This window comes from Clytia hemisphaerica, unplaced genomic scaffold, assembly GCF_902728285.1.
Source record: "Clytia hemisphaerica strain Z4C2 unplaced genomic scaffold, Clytia hemisphaerica genome assembly, whole genome shotgun sequence".
Taxonomy (NCBI): domain Eukaryota; kingdom Metazoa; phylum Cnidaria; class Hydrozoa; order Leptothecata; family Clytiidae; genus Clytia; species Clytia hemisphaerica.
In genome coordinates this window covers 1,871,007-1,892,035 of record NW_027103598.1, presented here as the reverse complement: position 1 = coordinate 1,892,035, position 21,029 = coordinate 1,871,007, and the positions used below count along the sequence as shown (strand labels likewise).

Here is a 21,029-nt window from a genome sequence, read left to right as displayed (position 1 = left end):
ATTGATTGTTGATGGGGGGAGAGGGAAGGGTTGTAGGGAAAAATTAATAGAAAGTTCTGGTCGCAAAAATCAGTTTTATTGACAATTGAATCATGCTTGATGGTGAGCATTGTTATCAATAATGTTTTTGTGTGAAGAACATACAAATTCAAGGAAAACATATAATGAAAATCTGCAAAGGCGGCGATTTCCGGCATTTTCAACCGGAAAAATTTTTTTCTCAAAAATCGAACTCGGCCATGTTTTGAGCATTGCAAATACGCATCTTTCTGCAAAAAATCAGAAAAAGCTAAAGATGAAAATTCGAGAAAATGTAAAAAAAAAAAACGGTTTTCCGGCATATTTCTGGCATTTTCGGACCGGGAAAAATATTTTTCGAAAATCGGGCTCCGTCACATTTTAGGTATTGTCATTTTGCATCAGTGTGCAAAATTTCATAAAAAATTAAAGTACAGCTCGAGAAATTCAAGAAATACCGTTTTTTCCGGCGAAAATAGGCTGTTCCGGCGATTTTTAGGAAAGTTCCGGCTTCAAAAATCACTTTTATTGACAATTATTAAACCATGCTTGATGGTGGGCATTGCTATCAATAATGGTTTTTTGTGTGAAAAAACAACGAAATATAAGGAAAAAGTCCGATGAAAATCTGCAAAAACGGCGATTTTCCGGGATATTTTCCGGCATTTTCAGCCGGAATAGAATTTTTCTCAAAAATCGGACTATCCATGTTTTAGGCATTGCTAATACGCATCTTTGTGCAAAAAATCAGAAAAAAACTAATGATGAAATCTCGAGAAAAAATGCCAAAAAACCGGTTTTTCCGGCATATTTCCGGCATTTTCGGCCGGAAATGAATTTTTTTCGAAAATCGGGCTCCGTCACATTTTGGGCATTACCATTTTGCATCTTTGTGCCAAAAATTAGGAAAAACTAATGAGCCAATCCCGAGAAAAGCTAGTAACGAACGGACGAACGGACGAACGGACGAACGAAGAGAGGTTAATTTATAGGACCTACAGCCCACCGGGGTAGGTCCAAAAAGGTCAGCGTTTTAGAAAAATTAAACGATTTTTTTTGCATTTTAGCTTTGAGGTATGCTTAAAATTATGCTTATATTTTACTGAATTTGAGTCTAAGTATGCTTATAAACGTTATGCTTATAAAAGAGAGTGTATGATTCCCACGACAGTTGAGTTTGTTAATAAATACAAAAAATCCGTTGCAAATAAAATGAAGTTGACTGACAGAAACATTCATGTAAAGTGCTTCAAATTATTTGTAGGCCTGATTGTAGCAAAACAAACTAACTAGTGCCAGGTCCCAGAGATAAGAAGTTTTGACCAATTTTGTGCAAAATATAATTGAAAAGAGGCTAAAAATAACCAAAAGTGTAGTCTCAGCAATCTCAGAATCTTGCAAACATTCTTTAGCTAGTGTGGATAATTTAATTAGTGCAAAATTTCATTGCGGATTTTGAATTTATACAGCTCAAAAGAACAGTGAGAATTCTCAAAGTTATTGTGTCATTCAGTTCAACGAAGTTTTCTATCAATAAGGCAGTTTCAATATTGGCAATTTTGAAATGGTTAGGGTCGTTGACCAAGGAGTACATGGGAGTAAATGACAGTTGAGTTGAAAAAACCCTGTCCATTGGGGGTTTGAGGGAGTGTTGTCGAGAAGTAGCAACCAGCAACTGTTGCCAGCTTCTATCCCAGATAAATCTATAATTTCTAAATCTAAATACTAATAAAAATCAAAATATTCCGAAAATGCTCAAAGTGTGCAATCAAAAATATGGGGGAACATTTAAGAATTCCTGGTCGAAGAAAACAGAAGAAGCAAATTTGTTGATTCGAAAAATCACTCAAGCGATTAAAATACAAAAGAAATCAATTGGCACTTTAAACGAAGAATCGTAAAGAAATATTATATTTGTAATTAATTAAAGTCGCATTATTAACTATAAAATTGGGATTAGATTTTCATCTAATATCTTTTGATTTTTAATTTAAAGGTCTTTGGATTTTCAGTGAAAATTACAGAGCATTTAGGAGTAAACGGCAATCCAAAATTTATAAATTGATATTGCAATAGAAAAAGTGAAAATTTCAAAAATAAAGGTCGACAATAAGATCGAGATTTTAAGTTTGTACTTGCTTTTGATTATAATATTTACGTTTTTTGAAGTTTTAGTAAGAATTCAGAGCAATGGGAATGGAAATCACTGGTTAATTTGAAAATTGCTGCTGTAATATTGCTGTAAAAATATTTGAAAATATTGTTAAAAGATCTCTGAAATAATAAGGTGAGTAAGTAAAGATTTGAGTTTCATTTTTAGAAAACACCTTTGGGATGACACACCCCTATGTCACGGCCCCGCTGGGGCCCCAGTCCCACTAGAAAATTCGGCCAAATTTACGTCTCCGGTGGAACCCTACCATTTTATCCCCACTGGGAAATTGACTTTGATTTCATTCCCGTTCAAGATTGAATGCAGAAAATTACTACATTCCCAAACCATCCACACTGAATTTTTTAGCTTGAAACAATAGAATTTCTATCCCCATTTGGATTTCGATAAAAAATTTATCCCCACCGTGTAAAAGAGTTTCACCTGGGCTGTGATACAGGGGAGTAGAATGGTAAAGTACAGCTAGCCTGGAGATTCCGTGGAATCTGCCTTTAAAGGAGGGCGTACGGGGTTTGCGATTTCCGAAATACCCAATGATTTTGCCAAATTTCCGAAATTCTGTAAAAAAAACTTGCAATACCGATACCGATTTTTTTGGGTATTTTTCCTCGTTTTGAATTTTCCATCAAATTTGATTTTTCATGTCTAAATTCCGAAAAAGAGGGATAAAACCTTATAATACCGAAATTTCGATACCGAAACAATTTCAGGATTCAGAAACATCAAAGGTATTTTGCCCGATTTCCGAAATTCCGAAGAAAAGAGGGTCGATTTCCGCAATTCCGAAATACCGTACAATCCCGGCCAAAATATATTGAGAATTTAGCTTATTTCCTCGTTTTTCAAAATTTGGAATTCGGGCGAGAAAGTCGTTTTTGGGCTAATTGATAAATTTATTCGAGTATTTCGATTTGGGTGGGGTTAATTGACTTCCAGGCTATATTCTGAGCCTTGTTGGACCATTCTGGGACTTTTGGATCCTCAGATTCTAAGGTACTAAGTCTTAAGTCTAATGTTAAAACTCAGAGTTAAAACTCTATTCGTCTAACCTAATTTAGAGCGCTTCCAAAATACTTGTGGTTATAAGATTTCGTGGGAATTTCCCTTTTGTCTCAAATATTATGGCCAGGATTGTACTTTTAACATTTTGATAAACTTTGCTAACTCTCTTTACGAGATTTACACAACGAATTTTTCTTTCAGATGTCTACACAAAAACAGGGAGATGAGAGCGCCGATACAAGCCTCGACCGGCTTGAAAAAGATGTTGGTTTTCCAAAGCGTTATGTATTGGCTTTGATGGTTTTCCTCGGATTCTCAGTGTTGTATGCACTCCGAGTGAATTTGAATGTGGCAATTGGTGCTATGTGCAATAACCATACAATTTATGAGAACGGATTCTACGTCAATAAGGTTTGTTATAAATATGAATGAATTTTAAGGATTTTCATTTCACACGAGCTCTGTTCCGCTTAATACAGACAGTGTATTTTGTAGAAATCCTTTTTGAAAATTTGACCAAATTTCGCCGATAACTTAATCAGAATGGGATATGAATTACGAAATTTTCAAATCTTTATAAAGGGCTATTCCAGAAATAGTCTGTTGTACCTTCTATCCAGACCCGATCAGTCGAACTAATAGAAGCGATTTTTTAATCGAACTAATCGAACCCGATCGAACCTAATCGAACGATTAGAGTTCGATTATCGAACTTAATCGAACCTAATCGAACCAAACAATTTTTGATAAAACTCGAGTTCGATTAGTTCGATGAGTCGTCAGGTGATTAGTTCGATTAGTTCTATTAATTTCGATTAGTTCGATTGGTTTACTACGGATTAGTTCGATTAGTTCGGCAACTTGACCAGTGTTGGGTTCGATTAGCTCGATTAGGTTCGATTAGTGCGATAAGTTAAACTAGCGACTAGTTCGATTAGTTCGATAACTTGCCAATTCATTAGTTTGATTAGTTCTACTAAGTTCGATTGGTTCGACAACCAAGTACTATCCCGGCCCGACGATGCTTAACTTCCGTGATCGGACGAGAACGGGTGTTTTCATCCTGGTATGGACGTGGAGCATGCCTGGAGTGCTTTTTCTTGCTATTTATACCTTGCTCGAGGCCGACTAAGCAGTCAGGCAAAGTTCTCTGGCGGGACTGAGTAAATACTTAGTCAGGCAAAGTTCTCCGGCGGGACCGGCGGATCAGTCAGGCTAATCAGGCTGACTGCCCCGGTCGGACCGATTGAGGCCTCCACAGCCCTCCACAGGCTTTCGGACCCATTCGGACACCCTCTGCCTAGCTCTCACTCAAAGCCAGCACCTTCCATCAGTCATCCGAAGCCTTTAGAAGGCTTGAAACTTGGCGAAAATTGGTCAAAATCGGAAAAATTGACTTCCTTACGGTACCACCGCGCACGGCCCCTGGGGGTCCCGGCCGGTGTTCCGGGGGGTCGGATCGGTGCTCACTGGTCAAGGGGGATGTGAGAGTACACGTTTGCATCGATTGGGGTCTTTCAAAGTTCCTCAAAGTGCCGTAAAAAGCCGGCAAAAATTGCCAAAAACGACCTACTCAATTAAAAATGATACACCCCCTTCTCACCAGCAAAATTCGGCCGTCTACGGGTACCACCGTGCGCAGGCCCTGTGGGTCCCGGTAGACGTTCCCGGGAGTTCCATTGATGTCAACCGGCTAGGGGGGATGTGAAGGTACTCCTCTGCACCGGTTGGGGTGCTTCAAAGTTCCTCAAAGTGTCGTCAAAGGCCGGCAAAAATTGGAAAAATGGTGAAAATTGGTCAAAATGGGAAAAAACGACTTCATTTGGGTACCACCGTGGACCGGCCCTGGGGGTCCTGGCAGGGGTTCCTGGGAGTTCCATTGGTGCCAAAGGGTCAGGGGGAATGTGAAGGTACTCTCCTGCACCGGTTGGGGTGCTTCAAAGTACCTCAAAGTGTCGTGAAAAGCCGGCAAAAATTGGTAAAAATGACTTCTTTGGGTACCTGCCCCGGTTAGACCAAATTTGGCCTCTACAGGCCTCCACAGCCTACCACAGCCCTTCTCATCCTTTCGGATGCCCTCTGCCTTGCTCTCCCTCATGGCCAGCACCCTCCATCAGTCATCCGAAGCCTTCAAAAGGCTTGGAAAAGCTTGGAAAGGCTTGAAAATTTGCGAAAATTTGTCAAAATTGGATAAAAACGGTACCGCCGCGCACGGCCCCTGGGGGTCCCGGCCGGGTGTCCAGGGAGTCCGACTGGTGCCCACCGGTCGGGGGGATGTGAGGGTAGACCCCTGCACCAGGTCCTTCAAAGTTTCTCAAAGTATCGTCAAAAGCCGGCAAAAATCGTTCTGGCTCGCTCCGTGGACCGATTTCGGGGCCTCCCAGACACCAAACGGGGGTCCCTGAACGGTCCCCCCGACCTGGGCCGAAAAGGATGGCACACATGCTTTGCATATCGACCGGTTTGGATGTCTGGGAGGTCCCGGGGGTCTCGCTATAAAGGGATTTCCGCATGCCCAAAAATCGCCATTTTGACCCGCTGGACGGCCCTGTCCGGGTCAGGACCGGGCCGCCGGGGGTCGTACGGGTCGGGACTGATGTCTTGCGTCCATCCCAACCCATCAGAACATTAAGGAAGGCCGTCCGGCTTCAGGCGTGCCCTTAAAACCGGAGATTTAGAAAGTTGGCATTAACGGTTTTCCGGATTCGTTCCGGACTTTCGCGGCTGGAATGGTCGAAGGCCGTTTTCAACGTTAAGAAAGGCTTACAGGACTTTTGGGGGCCTCGAGACCGAGCTGTGGTTACGGTACTCTTAAAAAGGGCATTTCCGGACTTTCCTGAACCAGGAAAATCCGGTATAATGCCCCAAACGACCCAAATCGCCGGTCTTTATGCCTGGACATCTTTTCCACTTTTCGAGTTCATTATAACAAGCCTTGCAGGAGCCCCCAAAGCTTGCAGAAAGTCGCGAGTTCCGGAGGCTTGCCGGGGAGTTCCGGAGGGGTCTGAAAAGTCCGGAACACCCGGATGGGGTTGGGCCACACCCAAGGAAGGTGTGGTCCAAATATAAAGCATAACGGAGTAGTGGTTGGTGAACTAGGGTCGATAGACCGTCCGGCTACTGTGGCTTCGGGTGTGGCTTACTTCCCAATTCTATGCTAAACGCCCTACTTTCACTGGCTGTGACGTCATTTTAAGGCTTTCAAATACAGACGGAAATATACTATGTAGGGAATCAAGAAATTGGTTTTGCTGCGAACTAATCGAACAATGTCTTGATCGAACTTAGATCGAACTAATCAAACCATTCGATCAAATCGAATTAATCGAACTATATCTTGGTCGAACTAATCGAACCATTAAATCTAATCGAACTAATCGAACTATATCTTGATCGAACTAATCGAACCATTAAATCTAATCGAACTATATCTTGATCGAACTAATCGAACAAACTCGAACTTAATCGAACACTCACAATTTTAAGGAAAATCTGAAAGTTCGATTAGTTCGATTAATCGAACTCTAATCGTTCGATTAGGTTCGATCGGGTTCGATTAGTTCGATTAAAAAATCGGTTCGATTAGTTCGACTGATCGGGTCTGGTTCTATGTTGAGGAGGTGTGACGTCCAGGGTGGTCTGGAAAATAAAGAATCCAGGTTGGTCAGTATAACAAGGTCGGAAATCCAGAGTGGTCCAAAAAAATGGGAGAAAAAAATCCAAGGGGGTCCTGAAAAATTGGAACAAAATCCAGGAGGGGGGGTCACCTTTTTTAAAAAAGATCTCAACATAGGGGGTACAAATTTTTTCTGGAATAGCCAAAATCTATCTAATTATCTCTAAAAAACCCTCTAGATGAAAAAGGACGATACTATGTCGGATTTAGGGTTTGTAAAGTAAAGCTTCAATAAAAGAAAGACAGAAATATTTTCCCAAAAATATTGAAAAGCATAAAAATCAAAATACTCTAAATCCAAAAGCATCATTCTAGCAGACCATCCATAACTTTAAAATCTACATCGATAAGCCACAGGCGAGAAGAAATTGACATTTACAAGCAATTCCACCCATCAAAGCGCAGAATTTCAAGAATCCACTAAAACACAAACTTCAAACACAAAGTCCCAAACAAAAATGTTTTTGACTACCGCTAGAAAAACAAAAGTATTCTTACCTTTTACGCCAAAGTTAGGTGTCTGGACTGATCGAGGAAAACATGTCACAGCTTTAAAAAAATCATAACTTCGAAAGAAACTGCTTCTTCTTTTCAAATCAAAACCAAAATGTTTTCTTCCACCACGCACGCTGGGAGATTGGGAAAGAATCTTGTGTGAGAAAAACATTCCAAAATTATCTATCAACGTTCGAAACTGACGATGAAAACATTCGATTTTTCCCAGCCAAAATAATGCAACATAAAAACATTCGAAATGTAGACATTCGAATCTTGTCTCGCCAAAAATAAACATGAAAACGTTCGAAAAGTGTAAAAGTGTAGGAAGGTAAGAAGTTACTTCCGCCTTTTTCGTTCTAAGATTCCTTCTTCATTTTTTGTATTACGACAAAAAGAGAAAAGATAAAAACCCTTCTTCTTTTTCATTTTAGGTCGCTGAGTTTGATTGGGACTCAAAAACACAAGGTAAGATTGAATTTCTTTTCATCAAGCATAGTTCTGCCCGCAGTCATTTTGCAAACAGAAAACAACTAACTAAGCTTCAAAGAATTCCCCAGAGCAGAGGTTGAGAAAATACATGATAGATAACTTCTTACAATAATTTGAACACATCTTATAAATTGAAGCTCCAAAATCTTGACTTTGGTTGACGGCTGTTGCACTCATCAAAAAAAGCTCAAACTCAAAACTCAAAACTCAAAACACAAAATCAGAAAATCACCTCCCAACCCAACATTACAGAATCTTTCGCTCTCCTATAATGTCAATTGAGAAAAAAGTACCCATACGGGAACTCTCGACTATAGAAAGAATTCCCAAAGGGGCCTAAACGATGGATTATCATCATAAGAATACAATTCACTTATATTACTTTTACGCAAAAGAATCATTTAAGAATACTATTTAAATGCTTTTTGTTTCTTTTGTTTTTTAATACATGCCAAATAACAATCTAATGAATCAGACTCTCAGAGGAAAAATTTAAGCCCCTTTTGGGAATTGGATGAGTGAATTTCCATGAAAAATTAAATTAAAATGTTATGATATGAAAAATTATTTAATGATGGACGGCCAGAACATGGGAAGGCAAAAATCTAACACTTGTTTATCCAATATTTCTTGTTGAGACTTTCAGGGGGGTTATGGTTGGCGGAGGAGCGAAATTGGCCCTTTTTTGGACGGAGTGGCGAAATTTGACGAAGATTTCGACGGAATTTCAGAAAGAGTCCTCTTTTTTTTCTCTTTCTTTTTTTTCTCAAAATTACCACTCCACCTTGGTGGGTAACAGCACTATATATAAGGATATATAATCATATCGCAAGTACTTTCGGTAGCTGTTCTAGAATAAAGGCAAAGAAGAAAAACGGAATTTAGCAAAAAGTTGTCCAGAATTTCGTAATTTGCAAAAAATCTTCGAAATTCGCGCAATTTTTGACAAAAATCTAGAATTTCAAAGGAATTTTCAGTGGCGGAATTTTGGTCCTTTTTAAGACGGTGTGACGGAAATTGGAGAAAAAAATTTGCCAAATTGAGGAATCAGAAAGCCCTTGAAACCCCCATATTAGACTATTCGATGCTATTTCAATCATTTTACTTGATTAACCTGAGATCAGATTGTCATTGTTTTCTGCACACCACGCTGAAGCTCTAAAGGAATGTATGAAAACAAACAATCTGCCAAATATTAACCTGATAACAGCTGGTCAGTAATTTTTACGCGCACGGTAATCCTCTGAAGGCCCTTGAAAATTAACCATATCAGGAAAACAATCCATCCTCCCACAGAAAATTTTACAAGAAAAATCTTGTTGTGCACCAGAAAGTCAAAAATTAAATTTTCCTGATATGGCACCCTATTTTTAAACACAATCACGCAATTTTGCTGTCTCTGCCAGTCCTATTAGACGAGCGCGGCCTTCACAAATTATTTGTTTTCGCCCTTCCCTTTAGACGATGCTATCGTCCGTTTAAAGGTCAGTAAACGCGGGAAAAAGTTAGGGCGTCAGGGCGGTTTACGGGAAAAAAGAGGCGGTAGAGTTTTGGAACGATTAAGTTAACTTAAATCAAATCTTGAAAAATCGCCCATTTTTACCATGGTCTTAACATTTTTACACCGTCACGCCTCCCTTTTACCCTTAAACAAAGTTTTGTCGGAGTGAATTAGCGGGCCTTTTTGAAAAAGGGTGAAAATTCTTTCTACTGTTGAAATGAAATAGGCAGCGTGCATCGCTAAAAAACCTTGAAGAAGTCATGGAAGGCCAATGTCAAATTCAGCTCAACCTGAGCCTTAAAATCATATTTCATTTACTATACAATCAATAAAATAAAAATCTTGCGATAAAAACTTTTAGAATACTTTCAAGACAAATTGTTTGCTTTTGAAGTCAACTGTAGTGTTGGTACTCAAAATCAAAATCTATAAATATGTAGCCACATTAATGGTCCTATAACATTAGAGCTACCAAGAAACCAACGATCGACGTTAGTATAAAAGTTAGTGACAGGTTTGGGACTAAATGAGTCGAGCCTGCGGGCAGACCAAATTCGTTGACAAAATAAGTTTCGTTATCAAATATTACTGTCCTGAAAAACGGTTTAGTTGGTGATTGAGTAGTTATTGTTTCTACAGTTTTCGGTTTTGTTTCCGTTTTCGTAGAAACTGTCGTGCTAAGATTCGTTTTAACGAGAATTTTGTCAGTAGGAGTCGTTGAGAATGTTTTTAATAATGGCGTTGTGGTAGATGTTGATTGAGTTTTAGTTTCGACTCGCTCGATTGTTGTTTTCGGTGCAGTTGTTTCTGAAATTGTAGTTGTTTCAGGAGTGGTCGTTGTTGTTTTAGGAATGGCCGTAGTAATAACTGGGGTGGTCGTAGTAGTTGATAGCACGGTCGTTGTCGTTTCAGGAACGGTCGTAGTCGTAGGAGTAGTGGTCGTTGTTGTCGTTGTTGTAGTCGTTGTCATTTTAGGTGGACATTTATAGAATTTGTTGACTCTTACAATATCAAGCTCAGACATACCTTTTTGATTACCGAGATAAATAGTCCAATCTTTTTTGGCGTAGATTGTCATGAAATCTTTTGTTTTGGTGGCAGCGTGAGGAATCTTTCCGTCAGGGAAAAACTTGGAAAATGTGAACCTGAAATGACATTGAAATTTAGTGTTACATTAATACTTTTCAACGAAGCTCTAGATATCTAACTTAGCTTATCTTCAAAATTTAAATTTGAAATATTGTGATAAATTTTGAAGCCAAAATTATTTGCTTTTAAATAATCAAGACAAAATTTCCCGGTTTAGAGATTTTAACAAACAGTCATTTAATCAAGTGTCATTTATTAAAGAGATTATGAATTAGACAAGACTCCATTAGTTTGGTCATCACTTTTAGTACGGTCTAATTGTGTAAAAATTGTGCACAATATTAATGACTTTTGGCACATTTAGGCTGCACTATTTATAGTTTGAAGGATGAAACTTACCTATTGTAATGCATAACACTTGCAAAATCATAAGGGAGATTTTGTGTGCTTGCTTCTCCACTGGATCCTTTATGGTAAATCTCAAACTGTTTGTTGCTGTCTAGAGTAATGATAGAGAGAGAAGGATTTGAAAGTTAAATACATTTTAGCGAAAATATGATATTATTAGGCAGACTATTCTAAAAAAGGTCTGTACCCCCTTTGATGAAAAGGTGTGTCCAGGGCAGGAGGGGGGGGGGGGGGTCGGTAGTAAAATGTCAGACATATATGAGTAGTAAAAGGATTTTTACGAATTTTTACATACCACCACCCAGACTCTTGGAAGAGGTATTTTACTACCCTGGTAGTAAAAGTTTTTGGGACAATTTGTCATAAAGACCACCTATTTTTTGGTTGCTTTTCGGACTGATTTTACACAAAAAGCTAAAAAAGATTATTTCTCTGTGACACATTTTTCACTTTGTGCAAAAATTAATGTTTTGCCCTTAGAATTAAATTTTTTTTTATATTGACAAAAAATCTCGAGAATTTTTTGTTAGAAGCAAACAACTTTATAAAATTATAAGTTATAAAAATTTTCAGATTTTTTCAAAAAATTCATCCAAAAAATTAAAAGAATCACAAAAATAGCTAAAATTTGCTAATTTTACCAGTTTTAACTACCCAGGTAGTAAAATTTTTTCAACATTTAACACATAGATACCACCCATTTTAGTATTTAACTACCCTGGGGAGTAAAATTTTTTTTCGTCACACCACCACCGTAGTAAACGTCATTATGTCTGAAATTTTACTACCGACCCCCCCCCTGTCCAGGGTGGTTTGTAAAATAAAGAATCCAGGGGGTCTGGTTTTTCGAGTGTAAAGAAGGGTGAGCAGTAAAATAAAGTGGAGAGTAAAATAAAGAATCCAGGTGGTCTTTCGAGTGTAAAGAACCAGGGCGAGCAGTAAAATAAAGTGGAAAATTCAGAGTGGTAAGTAAAATGAGCTTGAAAATCCAAAGCGTGGTCCAAAAAATGAGAAAAAAAACACCAAGGGTTTCCTGAAAAATTGAAAAAAAATCAAGCGGGGGTCACATTTCCAAAAAAAGACCTTCTCAACAAGAGCGGGTAAATTTTCTTCTGGAATAGCGCACTTAAATCTACCTGTTCAAATTAAATAGAGGTTTCTTAATTTTTGGTCTACACGTGGTGTAAAGCGTTGCCAGTGGCTTGCTTAGTGTGGGTTCGACGCAGTCTAGTTATGTTTCCTCTAAGGCAAGGAAAAGTTTCGAACCCTTTTAAGCAGTGTCATCATTTTTGAATGATGCTGAAAAACTGAATGACCGGCAACGAGTAACTTACCTTTAATTCTAGGATCAATGTTGGTGTAATTAATGTAAACGTATGAATCGCGGTCAGGTCTTGATTGTTCATGTAGGAAACCAAGGGCATGCAAAATTTCATGGACAATGACCGATAGTGAGTGACAATTTGCACCCAGATTGAGTTCTTGGTGACCATCGTTTTTACGACCCACAAAAGAGTGGCAACTGAAAAAACAAGAACAAACTTATCTTTAAAACTTTCAAAGGAATAAAATGATTTCCTGCTACCAGAATGATTATAATATGTGAAAATTCGATGCCGAATCAAATCTATGAATGAAGAGTGAAAACGGTTTTATGTTGGAAGCGATATGAACACGAATTCCATTTAATTTAAACGTATAAGTAAATCGATAACATTAAAATCAGGCTAAAAATGGACTCTTTTTCCCTTTAAGTTTAGTCCAAACTTTCTTTGCGATGAACCTCCTTTACAATTAGGATTAAGGGTTTCTTCAGAAGGAAAAAAAAACCCTATCCCACAGCCCCGGTGGAACATTTTTCCTCAGTGCGGATAAAAACTCCTATTGAAATCCGAATGGGGATCGAAATTCTATTGTTCCAAGATTAAAAAATCCAGTGGGGATTGGTTTGGAGTGCAATTTTTAAACAATTTCGAATGGGGAAGAAGTCAATTTCCCAGTGGGGCAGGAATTTCATGATATTTTCTCATCAGGGACGAAATTTTTGGCAAATTTTCCAGTAGGGCTGGGGTCTCAGCGGGTCTGTAACACAGGAGTGTGGAAAAAGATAAAGTACCTTGTATTATATTGACTGGTTATATTGATATAGTTGATTTGATTTGTTCGTTTGATGAATTGTATACAAGTTCTATCCATGATGTGTTGGAGAGCTTCCTTTGTCAATTTGTGAATTTCATCGGCTGTGATATTGAGGAACGGGAAATATAAGTAATAATAGAAGTAATATTATCTGGGGATATTGGGACCAGAGAATGATGAGTATGTGTGGAACTGACCTCCGAACACTGACCCCTTAGAGGACCTAAATTTAAGCGGAAATATAAACCTATTAATCAGTCAATTTTAACGTTTATTAAGCGTTAGACGGTTTTTTGATATCAGGTGCCGCCTACGATAGCATAATTCACTGTATTTTGCCTATGCGCAACAACGTCTTGCAATTGTGCAACAATTTTTCCAATGATTCTTCATTCCACAAAATTAAAAGTTCGGTGAATAGGAATTGATGGAGGTCTGAATTGATAGTTAAAGCAGTATAAAGTTGAATATGACGAGACCAATTTAATTTGTTGTTCTACGGGAAGATCGTTAGAAAATATTGATCGGTCGGTCGGTACAATAAGAATATTTATCAGGGTTGTTAAGGTACCAAAAATATTTTCCAAAAATATCTGGATCAAAAATTCACATTTTTTATCTTCGATGAAGATCACAATAAATTTTAGTTTATGGAATGCTTGATTTTCTAAATTTTTCAATTTCTTGAATTAATTTTCAGCTTTATTCAAATTTAACTCTTACAAATAACTAGTGTGTGAAATATATTGTAGTGGAAACTCAATATTATTATTTTTGATTTTAGCAAAAATAGGGTCGGTCGGGCCTGTAGAAAAACAAATTAAATTGGTCTTGCCTAGTAGAGTCTTTAAAAGTTTATATACTTACTTAACGGATAAACAGTGTCGAAATCATAATGTACGATACCACCGGGCCAGTAGAACTGTGGATGTATAAGAACACTACGTTTCCTTCGTGAGGTTTCGGTGACCACGCCGAGTATCATGTCTCCCTCCTCCAAGTTACTGGGTAGGTTTGACGACTCTATGATCAACAATAAAAATATCATAACATAAATATCGTTCATAAATTAGGTCACGAAAAACGCTTACCTCTTTTTATATTTCTATCCCAGCTGCTGGCACACAACGTTGTTTCAACGTTCATCTAACGTTATATGGACGTTGTGAACATTAGCTTAACGTTGATATAACGTTGTGTGTCAGCTGAGATGGTAATCGATTTTTAGAGGAGTTCATCAGAAGCTTACTTTATTTATAAAAGCAGCATTTCCAGACTTATGGGATTAATCACCCTGGTAATGATTTTAAGACGAGGCAGTCGAGGCACTCAAAATTATTTATGAGAAGACCTATAGCTCGTGCAAATAAATATCGAGATGGGGAAAACTGGTCACAATTAAAACCTGATTGATTCTGAAAATAATTCCTGAAATCAGAAGAAAGACTTTGAATTTAGTATGTTAGTATAGACCTAAAATCGAATTCTATAGGGATGTAGTGTAGTTCCATCATTAAATACGTACCATCTTGCGTTGTTAAGATAGCTCTTGACGAAACTGTTGAAACTGTAAAAAGAAAAGAAAATCTCAAAATCTCCAACAATAAGACTAGTTTAGCCATTTTTTTCACAAAATGTTCCGTTTTTCTGATCCCAAATAAATGATATAGTGTTGATCAATGGCTTGATTAAACTTTTCTCTCTCAGAAAAGGATAATTACCTGCATAAATTGCCACAATTAGGCCTAATAACATGTTGCCAAATAGCATCATTAAATTTTTTCCTTTTTATCAAATTTTGAAGGCAATTGTAATGCCTCAAGTCAAAGTCTTTTCAATTAAATAAATCCAATTTTTTGTCGAAAATCCTTTAAAATTCTTCCACGCTTAAGGTTTTCTACTCGTGACATATAGAAGTTTCGATTAATTTATGAACTGACTTCAAAACTTTGTTTCGGTTTTTCTATATTGTTCACTTGCCGGATGTAACGTCTAATATTGATCGCTAATTACCTGTATTAACTATGGCACTATTTACATTGTCTTATACTGGCAGGTGAAGATAAGTGATTGATTAATAGTTACTACAGGTGTTCAGATTAGAAACATTAAATCAAATGCACTCATTTTCCATAAGAACAATATTGAGCCGGAATTGCTGAATTTTATTTGTATATTAAATAGGGTTTCTAAGTTAAAATACCCTAGAAATTTGAACATGATAAGATCAATATAATAAGTATCTCAAGTCTAAACTTACTTTGGGATGAAACAAGGAAAAGTTTGTAAGTTTGAAAATTATTTTTTCATTTATTTTTTCAAAATGATATGCTTTCTTATTACACAGAGTTTAAAATTGCTCATAAATTGATATTCTTTAAACCCCATAACGAAAGTTCTTCTCTGGAAAAGCTCCAATGCCCCAAAATGGTACGGTAGCTACTGATACAAGAAGCTTGTTCCTTAAAAGGAACAACTGATTACAAAATAGGTATTACTGCAATATTGTATTAATGCTACTGAAAAGTTTCAATAACAAGAGCTTAAGTAACCAAGCAATGTAACTAAAGTTCTCCACAAAAAGAGGATCCACCACCTAGAAACTACAATCTGCCATGTCGGTGCTAAATCGATGTATCCTATATTGGGAACGTAATCCATTTAGAGAGAAACCTGGCCAACCCTTAAATAAACATTGAAGTTTGGGTTGGGAATAACTGTGGTAGAACTCGTTGGAAAGATCATGAAAGGGTATTTGACAAGCAAGATATGTCGGTGAATTTCTTTCTTAATCAGCAATTCCTCATATAATTTCCGTTCAAAGATAATAACAATAATATAACAACAAAACATAAGTAACCTAAAATGTATGGTAATGTAACTAGGGCTATGTGAGGATCTCTAATCATGGTAATAAAGCATTGCTACAATGACTCAAGTTAAGTGATTAATGCCCATAGCAACGGTGGGTAGAAATAGCTTTCTAATTGATGTGATGTAACCTTTTGCCACTTCAAAAGAAAAACATATATTGCTGACAAAAACAATATGTAATCTTTTCATTGACACATTGTGAAGCTAGTACTTGAAAGCTTGACAAATTCTTACCAAAGCAAACATAAAGTTTGTAAAGATTGACAGTGTGGTACAGGCTATCTGCTTCACCTCTTTTTACTTCAAGTTTCAATCATTCTATGTGATGAGTCAACTCCAGTTTATACCGTCAGCAGTCAATGCTGATAATTTACGAGCAGTAAGGCGGGCTTCAGGCTTGGATCGACTATTTAAAAAAATCTAACTAATAAAATAATGGAAAACCAATATTTTTATATCACTTTTATTTCCTGTCCTTTCCTCTTGTTTATGCCCTTTTAGGAATATCGTCAAGTTTAGAACGTGTATACACGTCACTCGGGTTTGAAGGGTTAAGGCACTATAGATAAGATTCTACTCAACTAGCATCAGTGTCGTTTTGACGTCCATCTTATGTGATTGATTATATGAAGGCTTAACACGGGTATTGAAGCATTCAATGATTCAATTTCAGGAATGGTACTTGGATCATTTTACTATGGTTACATCGTTCTGCAAATTCCTGGTGGTTGGTTAGCCACTAGAATCGGTGGAACAAGAATTTTCGGCGCCGCTTTGTTCTTTGCGTCTGTGCTAACACTCTTGACGCCGATGGCCGCACGATTCAGCGTCTACGCCTTGATTGTTTTGAGAGTACTTGAAGGCATTGCTTTGGTAAGTATCTTTTTAAATTCAGCAAAACATGAAATTGATCTTATCGGAGTTTTTGATTTTTCTAAAAAAGCGATGCATTTTGGGATTGTTTTGGGAGTATTACAATAGAATTCCCTCGAGGAATTCCTAAGAGATTTCTATTGTAATACTCCCGAAACAATCCCACAATGCATCGCATTTTTTAGAAAAATCAAAAACTCCGATAAGATCTATTTACAAGGATCGAATCTTATTTGTACTAATCTTTGCAAGAAGAAATTTGGCTGAATTTCAAGTTTCCACCAAGTTACATTTTTTGTCATCTACCATGTTTGCCTCAAATGTTTTTCTTACAACGATTAATTAGTATTACAATTTTAAATTTAATACCTGCCTTTTGTTTGTTGAAAATAAATTAAGCTTTCGTATGTTTTTTGGTAAAATTCATGTTTTGTAAACTTCTATTGATTTTAGGGTGTCCTTTTCCCAAGTAACCACGCTATTTGGGGTCAATGGGCTCCGCCTTTGGAAAGATCTCGTTTGTTTTCAATCACAGCTGCAGGATGTCCCGTGGGCACCATTTTGACTATGCCTATGACAGGTCTGTTGACCAAATATGGATTTGATGGTGGCTGGGCTTCCGTATTCTACGTTTTTGGTAAGTTCGTCAATACCAAATGCAAAACCACGTCCATGCAACGTTTTTTTGATGGATGAGCACTGCATCGAGGTTCAATACCGAATTTTTGAGACTTTACAAATTATAAAAACACTCAGCTTTTGCGTTTCACAAAAGTAATCTTTAAGATTTTCACACTTAACTTGAGGACTTTGAATAAAAAGTAATGATAATAAAGAAGTAAATCCCTGATTTAACATTCACGTTAGAGCCGTAGTTATGGTACTAACGCTTTTTATTTCTACAATTCATTTCGAAATGCTTATAAACTTTCACGTTCTTTCTAGGTGCTGTTGGTCTGTTGTGGTCATTTGTGTGGTGGCTGGTCATTCATCCAGCCCCTGAGACACATCCTACCATCTCACAGGCTGAAAAGAACTATATCATGGCTAGCTTGTCTAATAGAAAAGGCGAAAAGGTTAGTCAAGACACAAATCTAAATATTGCATAGCATGTTTTAAACAACGAGTTATGAGTCAGTGTGAGAGGGAGCTAAGATTGGTTAAGAATTAGCTTAAAGACAGGCGGTCATCTCCCATCTCATAAGCTGAAAATAACTTTATTATGGCTAGCGCTGCGTGAATTCTCCTGAGCTCTTACGGTCGGAGTTGGTCTTAATAAAATCGAGTATCTGTGTTTTCTAGCCATGTTCCCAATATTTTTCAACTTTTGTATACTACTTTACATATTCCTATACTTTGCATATTCAAATTCTCGAGAGGAAGTATGCAAAACAGCTTGAATTACAGTATTTAATCGATTTAGATGAAGCAAAGCATAACCATTGGATATCGAAATTTTTAATGCCTTTCATGGGCTTACTAGTTACACACGATTATTATCATTTTAGGCACCACCAGTACCTTGGTTAAAGATTATAACTTCAATTCCTGTTTGGGCCACTATTGTTGCAAACTTCACAGCTGATTGGGGTTTATATACAATCCTTATTTGTATCCCGAAATTCTTCCAAAAGGTTTTGAACTTCGATATCGCAACGGTAAGAAAATAAGACTCAAGGGACTCTCGCTAATTCAAGCTTCATATATGTGAATCGCAACCTCGTTCCCTCCTGCGTATTATCAGCTTTTTGATGCTTACTGATAGCGCTAGATAATACCCTAGCGTTAATCAGTAACGTAAATAAAGCCTGGGATATACGGGGACGCGGGGGTGTGAATCTTTACAAGTCGAAATAATTCTCAGTGACCGCAATTCGAATTTCTCTGTAATTCGAAAATGATCATTTCACTATTTCAAACAAATTGAGTTTCCCAGACCCTGTGAGATTAAACTCGTCAGGCGAAACCGGCAATTTAAATCCAATCAACCTAGAAATAATATTTGATATTTGCCAAATTCTACAGCGCTGAAAATAAAATCCTGAAAAATATAACTGAAAATTCATCTTACCCACTAGACTGGTTTCTTGGTTTCTTTGCCATACTTGATCAAAGCAATCGTTGGTCCATCCGGTGGTATTATTGCGGATATGATGATCATGAATGGGTTTAGTGTCAAGAACACACGTCGTCTCATCTTCACTATTGGTATGTTGGAAGTGATTTTCTGATTCCTCCATTCTTTGATGTCTTTATATCTTATTTTTAATTCTATGTTTCGCTAAAATGACAATGAAAGTGATTTTCTAAACTGTTTTTTTATTTCCCCTGTGTTTCCCCCAAAGGATTAATGGTCTTTTGAAAATTTTCATACCAATTTCGAGACCAATTTACTCCTTTTAGGTTGTTTTTTATATTTTTTTTACTAAAATAAAAGCATACAAAAATAAATTTAAATTGGCGAAAAGAATCCAGAGAATTGAGGACCAAGGATTATCACCACGAAATACCAGATAAATAGAGAAAACTATCCATAACTTTTTGGTACATTGAATTTCAAATAAATTACCTGAATGACCAAATTTAACGACGATACAAGAGCTAAAATAGACAACGAACGGTTTCCCTACACCATTCAATTTAACTTTATTTAACATCTTCTTTTTCCTCCAGGATGTACAACAGCCAGTATCTTTATCGTCGGTGTTGGTTACGCTAAAAGCAAAGCGGTTGCTATCGGTTTGTTATGTACAGGTGTAGGTATTACCGGTCTGAATGCTACGGGTTATGCAGTCAACATCCTGGATATAGCACCTCGATTTGCTGGTGTAATTATTGGGTTCAGTAATGTTTTTGGATCAATGCCTGGATTCATTAGTCCAATGATTGTGGGTTACATCACCACCAAAAATGTAAGTGAATCCGGTTGGTAAATCTATTGAAGTCTGAGTCTAACATCTGAATAACGTTCAAATAACGTTCGATGATTGTTCAAGCGATTTTAATTCCAGGCAGGAAAATTCAAAGTAGAAATATAGCAGATAGAGGACTTAAAAAAACACTGATGTCTTAAAAAATGAAGGTAATGGAGACGTAGAGAGAAACATATATTCAGATCAAGGAAAGGTCCAGTGGCAAAAAGTCGGATAGAATGGTTTGAGCACTGAGCTGAAAAGGACAAGAAAATATGTTCAAATTGTGGAGAGTTTAAGCTAATTTGATCATGCGAGTTTCAGAGGGTTTTAGAAAGGAAAAAATGCAAATTATGAAGAAAAAAAACTTCATGTGAGATGATGCATGATTTTATGGTAAGAACATTCTAGTAATCAATTCTTTTTTCTTCAGACTGCTGCTGAATGGCAATTGGTATTCTGGATTACCGCTTTCGTTTATGCCTTTGGTGTTGTCTTCTTTGCGCTAACTGTGTCTGGTGACAGACAACCATGGAACGATCCTGAGGGAGAAGGAAAAAATTCGGACACCATCGAGTCCGGTGATGAACCAGCCCGGTCCATTAGCCCGGACCCAACTTCCGACGCTAAATTAACTGATGTTCGAAAATTATCTTCGCCGGGCACCGAGGATAAGAAAACAGAACCTACAAAACAGTCACCTCAAGCTGATAAGAAGTCTGGTTCATCGAGTCCGAAAGACGGCTCATCGAGCCCGAAAGAAGATGCTAAGAATGATGGGGCATCAAGTCCTAAAGAAGGTTCGGCGAGTCCAAAAGATGGTTCAGCGAGTCCAAAAGATGGGTCAACGAGTCCAAAAGACGGGTCAACGAGTCCAAAAGAAGAAACATCGGCTCAACCAGAAGATGAAACGAAAAAAGAATGACTGAAAGACATCAGAAAGAAATTCTTAAGAGGTGAATGTAACCCTTGTAGCGTTTATTACAGCTGAAATGTCTAAGCTGGAACGATAGAGATGCAAGGGTATTTGTTAAGCTGGAAGAAATGCTGTCTTTTCAAGCTCTAAATTAAGGGTTTAAAGAAATTCAAACCCCTTCTGTTGTAATAAAGAATGGAAATTATAAAAAAATATTTTATTGTAAATAGCATTATAGAGAAAAGAATTAAATAGAAATTATATCCCCAAGATAATGTTGTAAAGCCTGCTATGCTAATACCGGGTGCGCTAAAAAAAGTATACAGGTTTATAAAGACATCACAATTATGTCATTTTAGGTGGATCAAAATTTTCAGTTTTTTTTAACTTGACTTTTGATTGCATGAACCGATTTGAAAGTTGTACAAACCAAAATTTAAGGGCTCTGACCATAGTCAGAA

The 21,029-nt window shown here is 37.3% G+C and overlaps 2 protein-coding genes across 2 annotated transcripts; one reads left to right on the top strand and one right to left on the bottom strand.

Moving 5' to 3' along the window:
* Window positions 1–1,834: 1,834 nt before the first annotated feature.
* On the top strand, window positions 1,835–20,838 carry LOC136801958 (uncharacterized transporter slc-17.2-like). The gene is made up of 10 exons (XM_067058656.1): window positions 1,835–2,305; window positions 3,395–3,604; window positions 7,799–7,832; window positions 16,541–16,740; window positions 17,194–17,377; window positions 17,686–17,816; window positions 18,249–18,398; window positions 18,819–18,948; window positions 19,414–19,652; window positions 20,086–20,838. The coding sequence occupies exons 2-10, from the start codon at window positions 3,395–3,397 to the stop codon at window positions 20,575–20,577; spliced, it is 1,770 nt and encodes a 589-aa protein (XP_066914757.1). The 5' UTR covers window positions 1,835–2,305; the 3' UTR covers window positions 20,578–20,838.
* LOC136801959 (zinc metalloproteinase nas-14-like) lies at window positions 9,632–14,930 on the bottom strand. The gene is made up of 7 exons (XM_067058657.1): window positions 14,715–14,930; window positions 14,519–14,560; window positions 13,861–14,016; window positions 12,971–13,094; window positions 12,189–12,376; window positions 10,846–10,945; window positions 9,632–10,502 (listed from the first exon to the last, which is right to left on the bottom strand). Exons 1-7 carry the CDS (start codon window positions 14,764–14,766, stop codon window positions 9,812–9,814), a joined length of 1,353 nt encoding a protein of 450 aa, XP_066914758.1. The 5' UTR covers window positions 14,767–14,930; the 3' UTR covers window positions 9,632–9,811.
* Window positions 20,839–21,029: the final 191 nt, after the last annotated feature.